We start from the raw sequence: 20,916 nt of genomic DNA on the forward strand, positions 1-20,916 counted from the left end.
AGGGACATTGAAGATGCTCGTGGGCAACAGAAAAACGCAGGGCTGTGTAGGAGGGAAGGTTGGACTGATCTTCGAGAAGGTCGAAGGATCGGCACGAAGGGGCTGTACTGAACTGCAGTGTTTTGAAGCAAATTTCACATGAGACAGTGATAAGAAACAGTGACCGAGTTTATATTTCCACCAGAGTTTCACAAGGATGCCAACTGTGACATTGCCTCATTTGATACTAATTGCAAACCTCTTTCTTAAAGTCAAGGTCGAGTTTACCGTCATGTGCACAAGTACACGTAGGCGCAGCCCCAGTGAAAAGCATACTTGTAGCAGTTATCACAGGCACAAGGTGTCAGAGACAAAACATTCGCAGGAAATAATACAAATTAAATACAAGTTATATCATATGATAGGAGAATACAAGAAGAAGATGATAAGAAAAGGAAGTCCATTGTAGCGCAAAGAGGTCACTGTGTTGTTGCACTGAGGGAGTGGTTAGAGTTGTGCAGTTTGCTAACTGAGCATGGTTGCTGTTCACATTACCACTGAGTATTATCACCCATTGATACGCCTGATTTGAAACACAGTTACTGAACATATTACACCATACAAAAGAATTTCTATCCCATTAGATATAATCTCATTGGTTTTCCCTCAGCTATTTTAAAAATTGCTCACTCAATTTTCTCCTGAAGATTTCTGAAACCACCCTACCGACTTGTGCAGCAGTTTGTGTACGTGTACCCAAACAGTGCAAAGAATTAAAAATTACGATAAACTACAAAATAAACAAACAGTGCAACCATAAAGGAATAATGAAGTTGCTTTCATCGACCAGGTGGTGTCTATTTAATTTGTGAAAGTAAATGCAGTGAGGTGCTTTGAAACATAGAAACAGGAGGAGTTTCCATTTACTCTAACTGCACCATTATTGACTGGGATCATGACTGGTCCCAAAGGCCTCATCTCTTCCTGCAACGCTGAACATATTTTGTTATTGGAAATCTATCAACCGCAGGTTTAAAATCAACAATTGGCCAACCACAGCCTTTTGCTGGCAGGTGAGTACACAACCTCTTCAGTTCTCTTCAAAACTCACTCTTGGGTCTAATCAGTAGCGGAACAGTTAGCACGACACTACGGCAGCCCGGGGTAGAGTTTGGAGTTCAATTCCTGTAAGGAGTCTCTGACTTTTTTTCTTATGTCCTTCACATACATGAGGAGTAAAAAACCTTTATGTTATGTCTCCATCTAAATGTGCAATCATAGTAATTTATAATAAACAGAACAGTTAATGTAATATAGAGTACACTCAAATCAGTTTGACTTCATCAGTCTGGGGATGGTGGTGGAAGACGATGTCCCGGAGCCTGTTGGTCCTGGCTTTTATGCTGTGGTACCACTTCCCGATTGGTAGCAGCTGGAATAGATTGTGGTTGGGGTGACTCGGGTCCCCAATGATCCTCTGCGTCCTTTTTTGACACACCTTTCCTTGTAAATGTCTTGAATCACAGGAAGTTCATGACCACAGATGCACCAGGCTGTCCGCACCACTCTCTGCGGAGTCCTGTGATTAAGAGAGGTACAGTTCCCGTTCCAGGCAGTGATGCAGCCAGTCAGGATGCTCACCATTGTGTCCCTATAGAAAGTTCTTAGGATTTGGGGACCCATACCAAACTTCCTCAACATCTGAGGTGAAAGAGGTGCTGTTGTGTCTTTTTCACCCCACAGCTGGTGTGTACAGACCACGTGAGATCCTCGGTGATGTGTATACCGAGGAACTTAAAACTGTTTAACCTCGCAACCCCAGATCCGTTGATTCAGTAGGGGTTAACCCAACTCCATTCCTCCTGTAATCCACGACCAGCCCCTTTGTTTTTGCGACATTGAGGGAGAGGTTGTTTTCTTGACATCACTCTGTCAGAGAAATGAGTTCTTCCCTGTAGGTCACCTCATTATTATTTGAGATCAGGCCAATCAATGTAGTGTCATCAGCCAATTTAATTAGCAGATTGGAGCTGTGGGTGGCGATACAGTCAAGAGAGTAAAGGAGGGGACTCAGTACGCAGTCCTGAGAGTCAGAGGGGTGAAGGTGAGGGAACCCACTCTTGCCACCTGCCGGTGATCTGACAGAAAGTCCAGGATCCAGCTGCACAAGGCAGGGTGAAAGCCGAGGTCTTTGAGCTTCCTGTCGAGCCTGGATGCAACTCGGATGTTGAATGTTGAACTGTAGTCCAAGAACTGCATCCCTCTTCTCCAGGTGTGTAAGGACGGTGTGTAGAGCAATGGCTATTGCACCATCTGTCGATCGGTTGTATCAGTAGGCAAATTGTAGGGGGTCCAGTGTGGGTGGGTGCGACAGGACGCCAGTCATTCAGACATGTTACCTTGGTCTTTTTCGGTACAAGGACATGGTGGATAATTTGCACTGGGAGAAGGAGAGATTTAAATCGTCTGTAAACACACCTGCCAGTTGTGCTGCGCACATCTCGAGTACTCGCCCTGGGATGCCGTCCGGTCCCACAGACCTGCGACTGTCCTCTCGTTGGAAACATCTGCGTACCTCAGCCTCAGAGACGACCAGGCTGCAGGCTGTAGCGGTGGCTTTCCTCGGAGGCTCAGAGTTAGCGACATCGAACCGAGTGTAAAAGCGATTGAGCTCATCTGGGAGAGAGGCTGCGATGTTGGTGGCACCACAACGATTGGCTTTGAAGTCTGTGATGGTATGCAACCCTCACCACAAGTCATTGTGAACCTTAACTCAATATTCTCCTTATATTATCGTTTCACAGCCCTGGTAGCTTTGCGGAGATCGTAGCTGGTCTTCTTGAGCCCTAGTTGATTGCCAGCGATGTAAGCTCGATGTCGCACAGAACTATTGATCCAGGGCTTCTGGTTTGGGAATACGCTTACACTTCCGGGGGACAACATCGTTGATGCACTCCGGATGAAGCACGTGACTCCATCTGTGAACTCGGAGACAGCCTCATCACAGAAGACATTCCAGTCGACGTCATTGAATTAGTCCTGTAGCATGAATGACGATTGGTCAGACCAACAGTACAGGGCTTTAACTATGGCCGCCTCTTGTTTCAGTTTCTGCTGGTACGTCAGCAAAAGCAGGATCAAAGAGTGATCTGATTTTCCAAAAGCTGGTCGAAGAGAGCCTTGTAAGTTTTGCAGGAGGGAATGTAACAATGGTCAAGTGTGTTATCTCCACAAGGGCTCACCTGGAATGCGTTGGTTTTCTCTGGGTCCTCCAGTTTCCTGCCACAGTCTGAAGATGTAGCAGTTAGCAGGTTAGTTGGTCATGTAAATTGTGATTAGTTTAGGGTTTGTTGAAGGGCTGGAAGGGTCTATTCTGCACAGGATATCAAAATAAAAATTAAAAATAAAACTCGATCTGCAACAGCATCAAACGAGTGTGACGACCAAATGTTATCTTGGAAGAAGGTAACCCTCCCCTCCTCCCCTGCCCCACCTCCTTATTCTGGCTTCTTCGTCCTTCCCTTCCCACATCTCCCCACCAGATGGCCGAGGGCAGCAGGGGTGCTTGTGGTAGAGTCACGGACAGAAGAGATTCTGCAGATGCTGGAAATCCAGATTAACACACACAAGGTGCTGGAGTAAGACCATAAGACATAGGAGCAGAACTAGGCCATTCAGCCCATTGAGTCTGCTCCGCCAGTTCATCGTCTCTGATTCTGGACCCCAGTCAACCCCACACACCTGACTTCTCGCCATATCCTTTGATGCCCTGACTGATCAGGAAACTAACAACTTCTCTGATGGCCTCCACCACAGTCTGTGTGTCGGGGCATTCCAGATTCACCATTCTATGGTTAAAAAAATCCTCCTTACCTCTGTTCTAAAAGGTTGCCCCTTAATTTTGAGGTTCTGCCCTCCAGTTCTGCCTCTCCATGGGAAACATCCTCTCCACATCCACCCTATCTGGTCCGTTCAAAATTCGGTAGGTTTCACTGAGATCCCCCTGCACTCTTCTAAATCCCAGTGAGTCCAGGCTCAAAGCTGCCAAACGCTCCTTGTATGTTAACCCCTTCATTCCCAGAATCATCCTCAAGAACCTCCTCTGGACTCTCTCCAATGACAAATCCTCTGGTACTTCTCCCATCCCTATTGATGATGCAAAGATCATCACCAAAGGCCCAGCTATTTCCTCCCTTGCTTCCCATCATAGCCCGGGCTACATCCCATCCAGTCCTGGCGACTTATCTAGCTTAATACCTTTCAAACGCTCCAGCATATCCTCTTTCTTAATGTCTATACACTCTAGTGATTCAGTCCACTGTAAGTCATCCCCAAAATTGCTGAGGTCCTTTTCAGTGGTGAACACTGAAGCAAAGTATTCATTAAGTACCACACACAAAATGCTGGTGGAACACAGCAGGCAAGGCAGCATCTATAGGGAGAGGCACTGTCGACGTTTCGGGCCGAGACCCTTCGTCAGGACTCCATTAATTACCTCTGCTAGCTCCTCCAACTCCATGCACACGTTTCCACTATTGTTCCTGATTGGTCCTGTTCTCAAATGGCTCATCCTATTGCTGTTCACATACTTGTAGAATGCCTTGGGGTTTTCCTTAATCCTGCCCACCAAGGCTTTCTCATAGGCCCTTCCAGCTCTCCTAATTTAATTTTTGAGCTCCTTCCTGGCACCTTGTAATTTTCTAGTGTTCTTAACAGTACCTAGTTCCTTTAACCTTTCATAAGCTTTTCTTTTCTTTGTAACTAGATTTTCTACATCCATGGGTTTTTCACCCTACCATCCTTACCCTGGCTCAATGGAACATACCTATGCAGAACGCCATGCAAATGTTCTCTGAACATTTGCTACATTTCCCTGAGAACATCTGCACTCAATGTAATGTTCCTAAGTTCCTGCCTAATAGTATCATATTTCCCCCTACCCCAATTAAATGTTTTCCCAAATTGTCTGCTCCTATCCCTCTCCAGCATCCCAGAAAAGGAGATAGAGTTGTGATCACTGTCTCCAAAATGCTCTCCCACTGAGAGATTGGGCTCCTGACCAGGTTCGTTTCCCAATGCCAGATCAAGTCCAGCTTCTCCTCTAGTTGGCTTATCTACACACCTAACAAACTCCACCCCATCTAAACCCGCTGCTCTAGGGAGATGTCAGTCAATATTAGAAAAGTTAACTCACAACAACCCTATTATTATTGCATCATTCCAGAATCTGCCTCTCTATCTGCTCCTCGATATCTCTATTACTATTGGGGGATCTATAAAAAACACCCAGTAGTTATTGACCCCTTCCTGTTACTAACTTCCACTTCTCAACCTGTGAACTCATTTTCAAGGACTCCTATCTCATGTTCTTGATATTTAATGCTTTTTTTCTCTTTTGTATTTGCCCAGCTTGTTCTCTGCACATTGGTTGCTGGTCTGCTCTGTTGGGTGAGGTCTTTCATTGATCCTAATATGGTACTTGGATTTACTGAGTATGCCCACAAGAAGATGAACATCAGGTGACTTATCACAAACAAAAGAAACTCTGTAGATGCTGGAAATGCCCTGATGAAGGGTCTTGGCCTAAAGCGTCAACTGCTTATTCATTTCCATAAACACCACTAGTCACTGGCAGCCAACCAGAAAAAGGCCCCCTTTATTCTCATTTGATGCCTCCTGTCTGTCAGCCATTCTTCTTTCTTTCCTGTAAGGCCATAGTATTTTATCTTGTTAGCCAGCCTCATTTGTGGCACTTTATCAAAGGCCTTCTGAAAATCCAAGTAAATGGTATTTTTAATATCATCATCATATTTTACAGTTGTTAAATTTCAATTATTGCAAAGGAATGGCTGACACAAGAAGCATAATTTTATGTGTTTGGTGGAACGTATGGTGGGGGGATGTCAGAGGTTGTTTTTTATACACAGAGAGTAGTGGGAGCTGCCAGGGGTGGTGGTAGATACATTAGGGGCATTTAAGAAACAGGGCCATGGATGAAAGAAAAAAAAATGGAGGGTTATGCAGGAGAGAAGAGTTAGATTTACCTTGGACTAGGTTAAAAGTTTGGCACAACATTGTGGGCCGAAGGGCCTGTCCTGAGCAGTATTGTTTTATGATCGCATAAGTTCCTATTAAAGCTATTCCCTCTCACTTTAAACCTTTGCCTCCAGTTCTTGATTTCCCAGCCATGGAGGAAATACAACACACTGTTCAGTCACCTTATCCGCAGCCCTCACGATGAGGACACGTTCTCTCGTGGCCCAAAGGGGGAAAACAGTCCTAACTCTATAACTCAAGTCGTTGTGGGTCTGTACTGAGCTCTGCTGTTCCATTGTCAGTCCAAGGGACTGTTCCTGTTGAAAAAGTCAGTGACACTGGGTGTTGATACAGACTAATTACCTCTTTTCCAGGATCATCCATTCTTTCCACAAACTTCAAGGAATCCGTAGATGAGGATCGAACTACATCAGTGCGCCCCAGATGGAAGTTTCTCAGAGAAACAGTCTCACACACGGAACACAGCTCGTTGTACATTCTGAAAGTGGCAGCACAGAGTCAGGTCATTTAAAACAGCTGCCTGGAGAAATCCCTTTCCATAGAGGGTGGTGTACCTCTGTAACTACCTAGCCCAGAGGCTAGTTGAGGTGAAGCATTAAAGAGACAATAATTTTTTCATACATCAGGGAATGGAGGGAATTGTATTGAAGAGGAGTTGAAGCCAACATAGATCCACAATGATTGTACGAATAAGTCCATAAGATGTAGGAACAAAATTAGGCAATTTGACCAACTGTCTGCTCTGTCATTCTATCATAGCTGATTTATTATCCCTCCGAACCATATGAATCCCTGATTAATCAAGAATCTATCACACTCCACCTTAAATACATCCAATGACTTAGCCTGCTCAGCCATCTGTGGCAATGAATTTCTTTCTAGCTAAAGAAATTCCTCCTCATTTCTGTTCTAAATTGATGCTCTTGTCTTCTGAAGCTGTGCCTTCTGATTCTAGACTCCCCCCACTATAGGAAACATCCTCTCCATGGTCCACTCTATCTGTGTCCCCTGGTCCTAGACTCCCCCACTATAGGAAACATCCTCTCCATGGTCCACTCTATCTGTGCCCTCTGGTCCTAGACTCCCCGCACTATAGGAAACATCCTCTCCATGGTCCACTCTATCTGTGTCCTCTGGCCCTAGACTCTCCCACTATAGGAAACATCCTCTCCACATCCACTCTATCTGAGTCCTCTGGTCCTAGACTCCCCCACTATAGGAAACATCCTCTCCACATCCACGCCATCTATGTCCTCTGGTCCTAGACTCCCCCACTATAGGAAACATCCTCTCCACATCCACTCTATCTGTGTCCTCTGGTCCCAGGCTCCCCCACTATAGGAAACATCCTCTGCACATCCACTCTATCTGTGTCCTCTGGTCCTAGACACCCCCACTATAGGAAACATCCTCTCCACAACCACGCCATCTATGTCCTCTGGTCCTAGACTCCCCCACTATAGGAAACATCCTCTCCACATCCACTCTATCTGTGTCCTCTGGTCCTAGACTCCCCCACTATAGGAAACATCCTCTCCATGGTCCACTCTATCTGTGCCTTTCAATATTCGATTGTTTGTAATGAGATCCCCCTCATTCTTCTAAGAATGGCAGAAGGAAGTTTGAGAATGAGGCCTTCTCCTGTTCTTGCTTTCCTGCACAATTGTCCGGATTCACTAACCAGCCTGTTCTAATAATCAATTTGAATAACTAGTTTTACAGGAACACAAAACTTGATGGAGAAGCTGCAAATGATAATGATTTTGCAGACACTTTCCCTGTGATTCTGACGGGCCATCTATTATATCTAGGGCATTGGTGAGGCCCAATGCAGATTGGAGAACCACTTCATCAAGCACCTTCGCTGCATCCATAACTGAAGACAGGATCTCTCAGTTGCCACCCATTTCAATTCTATCTCACATTCCCATGTCTGTCCATGGCCCTCTTCATTGCCACAATGAGGCCAAGTTCAGGTTGGAGGAGCAAGACTTCATATTAGACCATAAGACCATTATCCAGAGGGTGAGTCATTGGACACATTTAAGGTGGAGGCTGATAGTTTCATGATTAGTCAATGGGTCAAAGGTTATGGAGAGATGTCAGGAGAATTGGTTTGAGAGGGTTAATAACCATGCAGAGCAGATTCAAAGGGCTAAATGGCCTAATTCTGCTTCTTATCTTATGGGAAGATATGTTCAATTTCTAACCTTTTCCACGGAGGTTGGGTGCAACCACAACCAGAGGTCATGTGTTAAGAGTGAAAGGTGAAAAGTTTAAGGGTAACACGAGGGGTAACACTCACAGGGTTAAGAGAGTGTGGAACAAGCTGCCAGCACGCGTGGTGCATGTGAACTTGATTTCAACATTTAAGAGACATTTGGATAGACCATTAGGAGCAGAATTAGGCCATCTGGCCCATCGAGTCTGCTCCGCCATTCAATCACGGCTGATCCTTTTCTTTCTCCTCCTCAACCCCAGATCCCGGCCTTTTCTCTGTAACCTTTGATCCCGTGTCCAATCAAGAACCTGTCAATCTCTGCCTTAAACACATCCAATGACCTTGCCTCTACAGCTTCATTTGGCAAAAAAATTCCACAAATTCACCATCCTTTGGCTAAAGAAATTTCTTCACATCTCTGTTTTGAAAGGGCGCCCCTCTATCCTGTGGCTGTGCCCTCTTGTCCTAGACTCTCCTACCATGGGAAACATCCTTTCCACATCTACTCTAGGCCTTTCAACATTTGTAAGGTTTCAATGAGATCCCACACTTCTGAATTCCAGCGAGTATAGACCCAGAGCCATTAAACATTTCTCGTATGATAACCCTTTCATTCCTGGAATCATCCTTGTGAACCTCCTCTGGACCCTCTCCAATGCCAGCACATCTTTTCTAAGATGAGGGGCCCAAAACTGTTCATAATACTCAAGGTAAGGCCTCTACAGTGCCTTATAAAGCCTCAGCATCACATCTTTGTATTCTGGACCACTAGAATATTCTATCTAGGTAACCTCCAAGCTGATATATCTAACCGGGTAATTTCTTCCCTCCCTATCTTTTTCCATTCCCCATTGTGGCTCCCCTCTCAGCCCTTTTCTTCCCTTCACCTGTCCATCACCTCCCACTCCTTTTCCTTTCCCTTTCTCCCAAGGTCCACTCTCCTCTCCTATCAGATTCCTTCTTCCTCAGGCCTTTACCTCTCTCACATCGTTACACAAGGTGGTTCTCCAAAATGCAGGTAAAAATGCCGAAATGGCCTCAGGGGAAAAAAAAGTCGGTATAAGGAACCCCTATATAATCTGACTGATCAAGATTGCTGAGTAAATAACACAAAGTGCTGCAGGAACTCAGCAGGTCAGCTAGCATCTATGGAGGGAATAAAAAGGCGGTGGAGTGGAGTGATGATGCTGCTAAACGGCGACTCCTTTGCTTGCATCTTCAGAAACAGCTCTATTTCCATCTTCAATATCTTTATCTTTCCCTTTCGGGGTTCTTTTGAAGACGCTGACCTTGAGTTACACGCTGACTACAGTTCTTTGTGGGAATGGGACCTGCTCTCAGGGTTTCACAACTGGTCATTGTTTGGCACACCAAAGGCTCGGCCTAAGAGCTTGGCTGGAGTCACGGCAGAAGAACTGGGAGAGTGGGAATATCTGGTTGTGTGACAGAACTCGAAAAAAGTGATGTGGCAGACTTTTAACATCATAAATCAGTGAGGTAATAGACAATAGGTGAAGGAGTAAGCCATTCGGCCCTTCTAGCCAGCACCGCCATTCACTGTGATCATGGCTGATCATTCACAATCAGTACCCTGTTCCTGCCCTCTCCCCATATCCCTTGACCCTGCTATCTATAAGAGCTCTATCTAACTCTCTCTTGAATGCATCCAGAGACTTGGCCTCCATTGCCTTCTGGGGCAGAGCATTCCACATATCCACCACTCTCTGGGTGAAAAAGTTTTTCCGCATCTCAGTTCTAAATGGCCTACCCCTTATTCTTAAACTGTAGCCTCTAGTTCTGGATTCACCCATCAGCGGGAACATGTTTCCTGCCTCCAGCATGTCCAATCCCTTAATAATCTTGTATGTCTCAATCAGATCCCCTCTCATCCTTCTAAATTCCAGTGTATACAAGCCCAGTCGCTCCAATCTTTCAACATGACAGTCCCGCCATTCCGTGAATTAACCTTGTGAACCTACGCTGTACTCCCTCAATAGCAAGAATGTCCTTCCTCAAAATTGGAGAACAAAACTGCACACAATACTCCAGGTGGGGTCTCACCAGGGCCCTGTACAGCTGCAGAAGGACCTCTTTACTCCTATACTCAATTCCTCTTGTTAGAAAGGCTAGCATGCCATTAGCTTTCTTCACTGCCTGCTGTACCTGCATGCTTGCTTTCATTGACTGATGTACAAGAACACCTAGATCTCGTTGTGCTTCCCCTTTTCCTAACTTGACTCCATTTGTTGTTTGTTATGTCTCCCCACTTGCTGGGAAAATCAGATATCTCTCTTTCTCCCTGATTAGGGAGAAATGCTTTCAAACATTTAAAAGCTTAGATAGAGTGGACAGAATGTTTCCAAGAGATAATCAAGAGATAGCTTCTTGATTAGTCAGGGGGTTATGGAAAGAAGGCAGGAGAACTGGATTGAAAGGGATAATATATCAGCCATGATGGATGGGCAGAGCAGATTCAAAGGGCTAAATGGCCTAATTCTGTTACTTACCTTATGGACTTATGGGAAGACATGTTCCATTTCTAACCTTTTCCACTGAGGTTGGGTGGAAATACAACCAGAGGCCATGGGTTAAGGATGAAAGCTGAAAAGTTTAAGGGAACATGAATGGCAACTTCTTCACTCAGAGGGTTGTGAGAGCCAGCACAAGTGGTGAATGTAAATTTGATTTCAATGTTTAAGAGACGTTTGGAGAGGTACATGGATTGTAGGGGGATGGAGGGCTATGGTATGGCTGCAGTTCATTGGGAGTGGGCAATCTAATGTTTGGCCAAGAATTAGATGGGCTGAAGGGCCTATTTCTGTGCTGTATTTTTCTATGATTCTAACTAATAAAGTCAGACCAACCACAGCAGCTCAAAATTATACAGGCAAATGTTCCTCAATTTAAACATTCAATCACTCCTTTAAAATTAAAAGCTCTCATCAATCAATAAAAAATAATAGAAAGCAGTCGACAAGGAAATGCAAAGCGAATAGCTGCAGACACTGGATATCTAAAATAAAAACAGGAAAGGCTGGAAACACTCAGTAGGTCAGGCAGCCTCTGTGGAGAGAAAAGCAGATCGAACATTTCTGATTGGCATCCTTCCATCAGAAACCTCCCCAAAGGAATTTCTGTCAAAATGCTACACAAATACACAAAAATGTAAAATATTAGCACAAAGATATTGACAATATAAACACAGCAAGGAAGAGCTAAACTGTGAAGGGTTACAACAACATCTCATGTCTATTGTTTATTTAGAGATGCAGTGCACCCCCCAGTAACCGAGCTGTGTCACCCCAGCCTAATCACAGGACAATTTACAATGACCAATTAACCTAGTAACTTGTACACTGTTAACGTGGGCGGAAACCGGAGCACCCGGAGGAAATCTACGCACTTCACGGGGGGAGAATGCGCTAACTCCTTACAGATGACGCCAGAATTGAACTCTGAACCTGGGAAGGCTCCGAGCTGGAACAGCGCCACGCTAAGCACTGTGGCAAGCAAACGTAGAAGCCAGATAAGGTTTGGATGATTTAAGCGCCAGACTGAGAAGGTCAGGGTGCAGAGGTAAGGGAGGGGACGATTCTCTCTGCTTTGTGACGTTTACTTGTCTCTGCACTGAACCGATGCTGTGGCCTGCAACAAACAGGAAGCTGAATCGGCTGCTGGCTTCGTGTCTGTGGGCTCACTTCAGTTCTGAACGCTAGTTGCTTACTTTTACTATTTGCACAATTTGCTTTTTTTCCTGCACATTGAGTGAAAGATTTTAAAAAAAAAAAATTGGTTCTATTGGGTTTTTTGTTGTGTGGCTGCCTGTAAGGAGGCAAATCTCAAGGTTGTATACAGGCAGGGACCCCCCCCGCCCCCGTTTTTCGAACGTTCGCTTTACGACAGCTTGCTGTTACGAAAGACCTACATTAGTACCTGTTTTCACTAACCAAACAGGATTTTCACTTTTACAAAAAAAAGATGCCCGCTTTATACGTGTGTTTACCCCCGAAAATACTACCATGACCGCGAAGCCTTGTGCAGGCAGTTGTGTGTGCGTGCGTGTACGTGCTGAGTTTTTTTCTCCAAATTGATTTTGACTGGCTGACTTCCCGATTTTGCTAAGTGAAACTACACCGTAAATACAATATTTCTACTTTATATAGGCTGTATACTTGTCATATCATTCCTGTTTTTACTATATGTTCGTGTTATTTTAGGTTTTATGTGTTATTTTGTTTGATTTGGTAGGTTATTTTTTGGGTCTGGGAACGCTCAAAAATTTTTCCCATATAAATTAATGCTAATTGCTTCTTTGCTTTACGACATTTTGGCTTACGAACGGTTTCATAGGAATGCTCTACCTTCGGATAGTGGGGGAAGCCCGGACAGCACGTGTGCTTTGATAACAAATGTACTTTGGATTTTGAAACCAGCTTAACTGATAAACTCACACTGGATTTGAAGAGTTAATTATGGCGAGAATACATACCTATAGTATGCCAACTGCAGTGCCATCTGAACAAACGAGTCAGGACTTATGCCGTGTTTCTTGGGAAAGTCTTTGCCTAAGTTTCTGTAGGTGAAGCAGCTGATGTCCAAGTCGTTGACTAAACTAGAACAAAGGGACTATTTCAGCTCTGTGAATTTCAGAAATAAATTAACTTTAAATGAAAGGGTACCCTAAAGAAGAAGAATTGGTATTAATGAGCCATCTCTAGCCAGTGTCTCGTCCAAGGGATTTCACAGTGTTATCAAACAAAACCATGTAATTGTGTTTCAAAAGCTGGGCAAAATGGTGGGGTTTAAGAAACAAATTTAACAAGGGGGGGGGAGAAGGCAAAGGGAAGGGAAGATCCAAGTGTAGGACTGGGCCATCAGACAGAATGAAAAGTCAGGCAGAAGTTTTGAAGCAATTACATTTGGGATAATGGAATCAAGTGAAGTTCAAGTTTATTGTATGTAAAATATCGCTCCCCTGGGGCCGAGAGACAAAACACAGTCACACACAGCACATGAAGCTACAATTCGGCACAATCAGTCACAAAATAATATTAGCACAAGACCCTGAGCGCACAGCCTGAAGATTGAGAGGTTGATATTAAGTGCGAGGAGCAGGTTTATGCAACTCAGCCACAGACAGTCCCAAGCCCGGCTGTGAAAGGAGGGTTGGGTATGGAGCTCGCAACCTCATCCTGTAAAATCCCAGAGCTACCGAAACGGCAACAAAACCTCCGAAAACCTCATTCCTGGGAGAGGAAGGTTCTTCAAAAATGGGCTACACCTACGGACAGCTTGAAAGACTGGCCCAGGACTGAGAACCCTGGCACACTGCTGTCGCTGGCCTACGCCTCAGCTTAAGTAAACATTATGTCACTGGCACTATTACAGCAAAATAAGCCACTGTGTAAATATGTGAAACAGCAGCAATACAAGATGAAAAGTGGTCAGCACAGAGTGAGAGTGTGTCTGTGAGTTGGAGAGTTGGGGCACGTGCTGGCTGTCAGTAGGCTGCTGAGAAGTCTAACAGTCCGGGAGAGTCAGCTCTTTCCCTGCCTGACAGCTATGGTTCTTATGCTGTGACACCTTGTATCTGATGGCAGGAGATCAGGGAAAGAGTGAGAAGAATGGGGGGGGGGGGGGGGGCGTGTGAAGAAACTGGAAGGAGATTACAGAAAAAGTGAAGAACTGTATATTTAATATGTCAGTAGTATTTGAGTGATATTGTAAATGTATTGTTTGATTAAACATTCATGTTTATTTAAATAATTCCTTATGGCTTATATGTAAAAATATGTTAACTGTAAACGCCATGACTCTACCGCGTGATACGTGCACGCCTCACTTAAGGTAAACACAAAGATATGCAAACTGTACTTGTTTTTTTTTACTGTACTTGTTTTGTAAATTTGCATAATAGAAAGTTAAGCAAGCTCCATGACCGATCTGGTAGAAACATCGCCTCATTATAGGAACGACGTGGAAGATTTAGAGACAGTGTAGAGGAGATTTAACAGGATGCTGCCCGGATTAAACAGCATGTCTCCTAAGGGTAGGCAGAGCAATCTAGGGCTTTTCTCTTTGGAGTAAAAGAGGATGAGAGGTGAATTGATAGCGGTATACAAAATGAAAGAGACTTTTTCCCAGGGTAGCAATGGCTAACATGAGGGGACATCATTTTAAGGTGTCTGAAAGAAAGCAAGTCAGAAGTAGGTCGTTTCACACAGAAAGTGGTGAGTGTGTAGAACACAGTTGGCGTGGTGGTAGAGGCAGATACATTAGGGGTGTTTAAGAGACTCTTAAGTGTCCCTAATGTACATGGAACAAATAAATATGGAGGGCTATGTGGAAGGGAAGAGATAGGTTAATCTCAGAATAGGTTAAAAGGTTAGCACAACATTGTGGGCTGAAGGGCCTTCATATCTGCTCGACTAATGACATTGGAACAGCACACACGGCATTTCCTTTATCCAATCACCTTCATTAATATAAAATTATCTGGAAAATTATTTTCTCTATTGATGACTGGACAAGACAGTAGATTCATTATCCAGCACCCTCTGAGGTAAAATACAAAAACAGGTTCTTCTTCTTCTTTCACCCCTCCTGGGGCAAAGGCCAGTGACAGCAGCTCACTGGGGCCCTCTGTCCTAGGCCAGTCTTTCAAGTTTTCCTGAGGTGTTGCCCATCTTTGAAGCTAGTTCCCCTCCCAGGGATGAGGACTTTGGAGCCTCTGTAGCTCTGGGATTTTATAGGGCGGGGTTGCTAGCCCCATGTCCGACCCTCTGCCTTTCACAGCCGGGCTTAGGAGCATCCATGGTGGAGTTACAAAAACTCATACAGTGGAGTTACAAAAACTCATACAGTGGGTTCCAGTAATTTGGGACACATTGGGCCAGTACATTTTGGCCCAATTTAGCAGCTGCCCCAATTAGCCAAAGTTTCATGCAAATAGTTAAAAAGGGATTTAAAAAAAGTTAAGCTACCATTTAACTGAGTAATTACATTATGTATTTAAATGAAATACAAAACTAATTATAACACTACCAATACTACAACAGGACTATAACCTGTGCATCGGTCCCTAATAGTTATCAACAAAGGAATTCATTCAATGTGTGCTAACATGTTCTTTTGATGCAATGTTTATGAACAAAATCCAGCGCAGACACTTAATGCAGATAGTAGACTTGACAAACTTCATTGTAACATTCAAGATGATTGTCAACACCTTCAAATTCTTCATAGTTCCCAACTTTCTGAAGAAGTCACATCGTTTCATTTTCACTCCCGGTCATTTCTGGCATCTCCAAGCCTGAATGCTTCAAACCGCAGTGAGCAAAGCAGTTCTAAATTGTCTTACTTTTCAATACCTGCCAACTCTCAGTGACACAAATCACTGCTTTGTGAACATGAACATGCAGGTGATGGTATGTAAAAACCATTCGTTCTAAGCACTTTGTCAAACGGCCACAAAGTGGATATGACTGACACTAGTTAGAAACTGTTCAACAACAGTTCCCTCTCCCAGTTAAGTGGCAGAGTGTCCTGAATAAATGAATGGAATCCTGATTATTTTATCAATTAGCTTTTGTATTTTTTAAAGGGTTGTCCCAAATAAGCAGCCATTCCAATTAACCGATGGCCCAATCCACTGTACTGAATTGAATTAGTGTTCAAGTGGTTCAAGATAATTTCATTGCAGAAACTTCAAGCAATTTAGAATTGATAACGTGGACAGACACAGGAGAGAAAATCTTTCGGGACGCAGGTTCACCATACAGAAATTAAATCTATTCAAATTTGAGAGAAGGTATGATGCAAAGATGATGTTAAGCATCTGGCCTTTCTTTAACACAAGAGATTCTGCACATGCTGGAACATCCAGAAGGTGTTGGACAAACTCAGCAGCTCAGGCAGCATATATGGAGGGGAATTATGCAGTTGATGTTTCAGGCTGCGACTCTTCATCAGGACTGGAAAGGAAGGGAGAAGATGGCAGAGAAAAAATGGTGGGGAGAGAGGATGGAGGTCCAGCTAGAATGTGACTGGTGAAGCCAGGCAGGTGAAATAAGAAGCTAAGAGGTGATAGGTGGAAAAGGCAAAGGGCTGGAGAAGAAGGAATTTGATAAGAGAGTAGACCATGGGAGAAAGGGAAGGAGGAGGGACATCAGGGGGCTGTGATAGACAGGTGAAAAGAAGTGGGGGGGGGGGAATATCAGTCCCTCTGCATTCAGTTTAAAAGCTACACACAGGTAATGACTGTGCTACTCACATGTCCAGGTTCTGTTTGGCATGCTCAATGTCTCGCTTTATCTCCGGAGTGATATAGAAGTAAAGTTTCTTTGGCAATGGCAGAGGAATCATTGGAGCTCGAACTGTATCTGGATTTTTACTGTACAAGGAAAAGTACGTGGTTAAGATTTTGAATCAACAATACTAATTTTAAAAAATGCATACAGTGTGACTTTTTTTTTAAAAAAGAGTTGTATAGAGGTGGAGATAAGTCTCTACCAGGTGTGAGGCGCTCCTTCCCTCCGCTGGCCTGCAGGTCACCTTCGGGCAAGATCTAGTACGTGGTGAGCCCTCCCCCCCCACCCCTGATCAGGGCCTCGTGTAGCCATGGGATCGAGTGGTGGATGGTTTGTCTGAGCAGATGGTGCATATCACAAGTTCTGGTTATGCCACCACCGGTGCCAGGTGTCTTGTAAAGACGCTGCCCAGAAGACAGTGGCAAACCACTTCTGAAGAAAAATTTGCCAGGAACAATCAAGTTCATGGAAAGACCACCAACAAAGTATTTATTATGCAAAGGGAACAAAAAATACAAACGATTATTTATCATCCTATTGAGGTTAAATCAGTCCATCCGAGGGTATGTGTGGGCATCTCCTTCCTACTGAAAGGATTGGTTAGACTGGATATGGAGAGGATGTTTCCGATACTCAAGGACCAGACAGCACAGCTCAGAACAGGATGCCCCTTCAGAACAAATAATGAGGAGGAATTTCTTTAGCCAGTGTGTGGTGGCTCAGTGGAATTCATTGGCACAGATGGTATGGAGCCCAGTTATTTAACCATATAACAATCACAGCACGGAAACAGGCCAACTCGGCCCTCCTAGTCCGTGCTGAACTCTTAATCTCACCTAGTCCCACCTACCCGCACTCAGCCCATAACCCTCCACTCCTTTCCTGTCCATATACCTATCCAATTTTACCTTAAATGACACAACTGAACTGGCCTCTACTACTTCTACAGGAAGCTCATTCCACACAGCTATCACTCTCTGAGTAAAGAAATACCCCCTCGTGTTTCCCTTAAACTTCTGCCCCCCAACTCTCAAAATCATGTCCTCTCGTTTGAATTTAAAGCAGAGGTTGATAGGTTCTTGATTGGTAAGGTCATCAAAGGTGATGGGGGGAAGGCAGGAGAATGGTGTTGAGAGGGGTAATAAATGGGCAACGATCCAATGGCAGAGCAGACTCGATGGGCCGATTGATCCAATTCCGCTCCTATGCCTCTTACAGCAGATTCAGTAAACTGCCATGCAACTGGCACTGGCCCAACCAATTCTTACAGGCGGAGCATCATTTACATTGGAACATAGTCCAGGAACTTAAAGTACAACATCCCAATGCGTGAGCAGTATTGAGACTGATCAGAAAAAAAAGAATCGGTTTCCCCTGCGCCTTTCATACTGGAACAATCTGAATTACAAATATTTATCAAATACAAATATACACACGTTCAGCTTCTACGTCCATCTAGATTCATGCTTATTACCGAGTGTTATATTTAAGTATTCACGTCAGCAAGGTAGTGTGAATGTTAGCGCATTGGCATCACAACGCCAGCGATCTCCGATCAGAGACGGTAAGGACATTCTCCCCATGACTGCACGGGCGCTCTGCTTTCCTCCCACGCTACAAAGATGTACTGATTAGGGTTAGTGAGCTGTGGGCCTACCCTTGTAGCTTCCCCCAGCAAGATGTTGGACTGTGTTGGTGATTGACACAAACGGTGCATTTCACCATGCTTCGGCATATATGAGACAAGTAAAAGTTAATCTTTAATCAATGTGGTTTAATGTGAGTATTATTAAAAGTAAGTTAATACTAATCAGGAAGCTGTTGGTAACAAGAGGCAGGTTCTGGGGTTGGCGGGGTTTTTACTTCCACTCTTTTTACTCCTGTATGCATTGTATACAGTTCCACCACCTATGCCGAATGAGGAACCTAAAGGCCTCTGTATTGTAAATATCATTTGCCGTCCCAGATAAAGATGATCTTTTGGCCATAAAATTGTCAAGTTACCACAGATACAATCAATTCTGTGGTCTGCAGACTCGATTCCACTTTCACTGTGTGGAACACGCAGGGGAAACCACACTTTCTGACCATTATCGACAGAAATTCCTACAGAATGCCCAGTCGCAAAGAAAGAAAAGATCCTGAGAGAGGGGAAGCATTGAACCATGATGCATGCGATAAGAGAAGGCAAGCTGATCCTTCTGGTCTAAGTGAACGGGTTGGTACAAGTAAAGCCCTGGAGTAAATGAATGCAAGTTGTGCACATTCTCTGACAGAAGCAATCCCAAACTCCAGTTGTCTGCATTGGGATCACACTCTGAAATTTTCCATCTCGCAAGCTCAGAGAGTACACACAAAAAGTTCAAAGCAAATTTATTATTGAAGTATATATATATATCTCACCATAAACAACTCTGAGATTCCTTTTCTTGTGGGCATACTTAATAGATCCACAGACCGTAATAGAATCAATGAAAGACCACAACAACTGTTTAAAAGACAACAAACCATGCAAGTTCAAAAAGGAAGAAATGATAATAAATATATAAGCAATAAATAATGAGAACATTAGATAAACAGTCCTTGAAAGTGAGCTCATTGGTTGAGGGAACATTTCAATGATGGGGCAAGCTATGTTGAGTGAAGTTATCCCCATTTTCAGGAGCCTGATGGTTGAGGGGTAATAACTGTTCCACAGCCTGGTGGTGTAGGACAAGTGGCTTCTGAACCTGCTCACTGATGGCAGCGGTGAGAAGATAGCCTGTCCTGGGTGGTGGGTGTCCCTGATGATGGATGCTGCTTTCCTGAACAGCACGCCGTGTGGAAGCGCCCAATGGTGGGGTCACAATCAATTTTTTTTCTTCATGTACGCTCAGTGGCCACTTTATTAGATACACCTGCTTGTTAATGCAAATATCTAATCAACCAATGATGCAGCTGCTCGATGCATAAAAGCATGCAGACATGGTCATGAGGTTCAGTTGTTGTTCAGACCAAACTTCAGAATGGGGAAGAAATCTAATAAAGAACATTTAACAATTATGAATAATTACAGTTTGAGGTTAAAGTACAGATATAGAATGAAGTGTGCATACATACATACAGAAACACCAGCGTGCATTTGGAATTTAAACAGCATCATAAAAAGTGGTTTGAAGTGTTTCAGTTTAGTTCAGTTTCAGTTTATTGTCATTTAGAAACCACAAATGCAATGCAGTTAAAAAATGAGACAACATTCCTCCAGAATGATATCACAAAAGCACATAACAAAACAGACTACACCAGAAAACCCACATAATGTTTGGCAATCCCCAATCCAGAGTCCAGACAGACTGCTGCGTATTAATTTCACGCTACCATCTTAGCGCGTTCCCTGGAAAGGAGCTCCAAACCCACCAGACAAACAAGACCAAAAACTAAAGCTACAAGACCTGCACAAAACCACATAGTTATAACAGTGCAAACAATAGCATAATTGATAAAAAACAGACCATGGGCATAGTAAAAATAGTCCAAAGATGTTAAAAGATTATGTTCGAAAGAAACCGCCACACAGTTTCCACAAGTCCTCAGGGACCCGATAGACTCGTCATCCCACCAGGCAGCAGAAAGGAGTATCCCCGCTATGAATTTCCACAGCTCCGTCGAACCCAGCCTCGCAGACACAGCACACAGTGAAAGCACCCCAACTGCAGCAGACTCCAAGTCTGTCGAACCTCCGAGCCTCTGACCATCCCCTCCGGCACAGCTTCTTTGAGCACCATCCTCTGCCGAGCATATTAAGATGCCCCCGCCAATGGCCATCGGCAACGTGACCCTGAGGACTGGGGGCCTGTTCTTCTCCGCAGAGACCCAGACCTCACAGCAGCAGCAGCAACGAAGATGGCCTTCCTGGAGATTTCCAGATGTTCCCCTGTGCTCCCACGTCCGTTTTTCATCCGATTATGATTGCACACGGCACCCCGCTTAACAAATAACAGATATCAGCTCCGGAGTGGCTGCTGCAAACTGATTCGCGTTGGCAACTTGGCTTGAATCAGTCAGAGGGTAATAGATCGAGGAGGGCGACAGTCTAACCAGAATTGTCTTATCTGCCTGACAGTGGAAACATGTGACGGTGGTTGGCATCCATCTGTCTTGAAGGATAATGGGTGATGATGATCATCATCACAAGCCTGGGTGGGGGTATGGAGATCCTGAGATGTCCAGTCATCAACATCCCCATCTCAGCCTCACAGGTGTAGTCCAACGTTTGGCACCAGCTTGGCTGCAGGAGCTGCCAAGAGGACGTTCAATGACGTCCAGCCGTATTAGGGGCTCCACTCTGGATTTGCTGTCTGCCTTTACTCC

At 44.3% G+C, this 20,916-nt stretch overlaps 1 protein-coding gene across 1 annotated transcript in view; it reads right to left on the reverse strand.

The window, feature by feature from the left end:
* Positions 1 to 20,916, reverse strand: part of LOC132394709 (carnitine O-acetyltransferase-like) — a 56,302-nt gene that overhangs the window by 6,661 nt on the left and 28,725 nt on the right. The window contains exons 10-12 of the mRNA XM_059971092.1: positions 16,530 to 16,649; positions 12,747 to 12,869; positions 6,379 to 6,514 (exon numbers count right to left, since the gene is read on the reverse strand). Coding sequence (XP_059827075.1) covers positions 6,379 to 6,514; positions 12,747 to 12,869; positions 16,530 to 16,649 — 379 coding nt within the window. The remainder of the gene's footprint in view (positions 1 to 6,378; positions 6,515 to 12,746; positions 12,870 to 16,529; positions 16,650 to 20,916) is intronic.

Source organism: Hypanus sabinus, chromosome 5 (genome assembly GCF_030144855.1).
Source record: "Hypanus sabinus isolate sHypSab1 chromosome 5, sHypSab1.hap1, whole genome shotgun sequence".
NCBI lineage: Eukaryota > Metazoa > Chordata > Chondrichthyes > Myliobatiformes > Dasyatidae > Hypanus > Hypanus sabinus.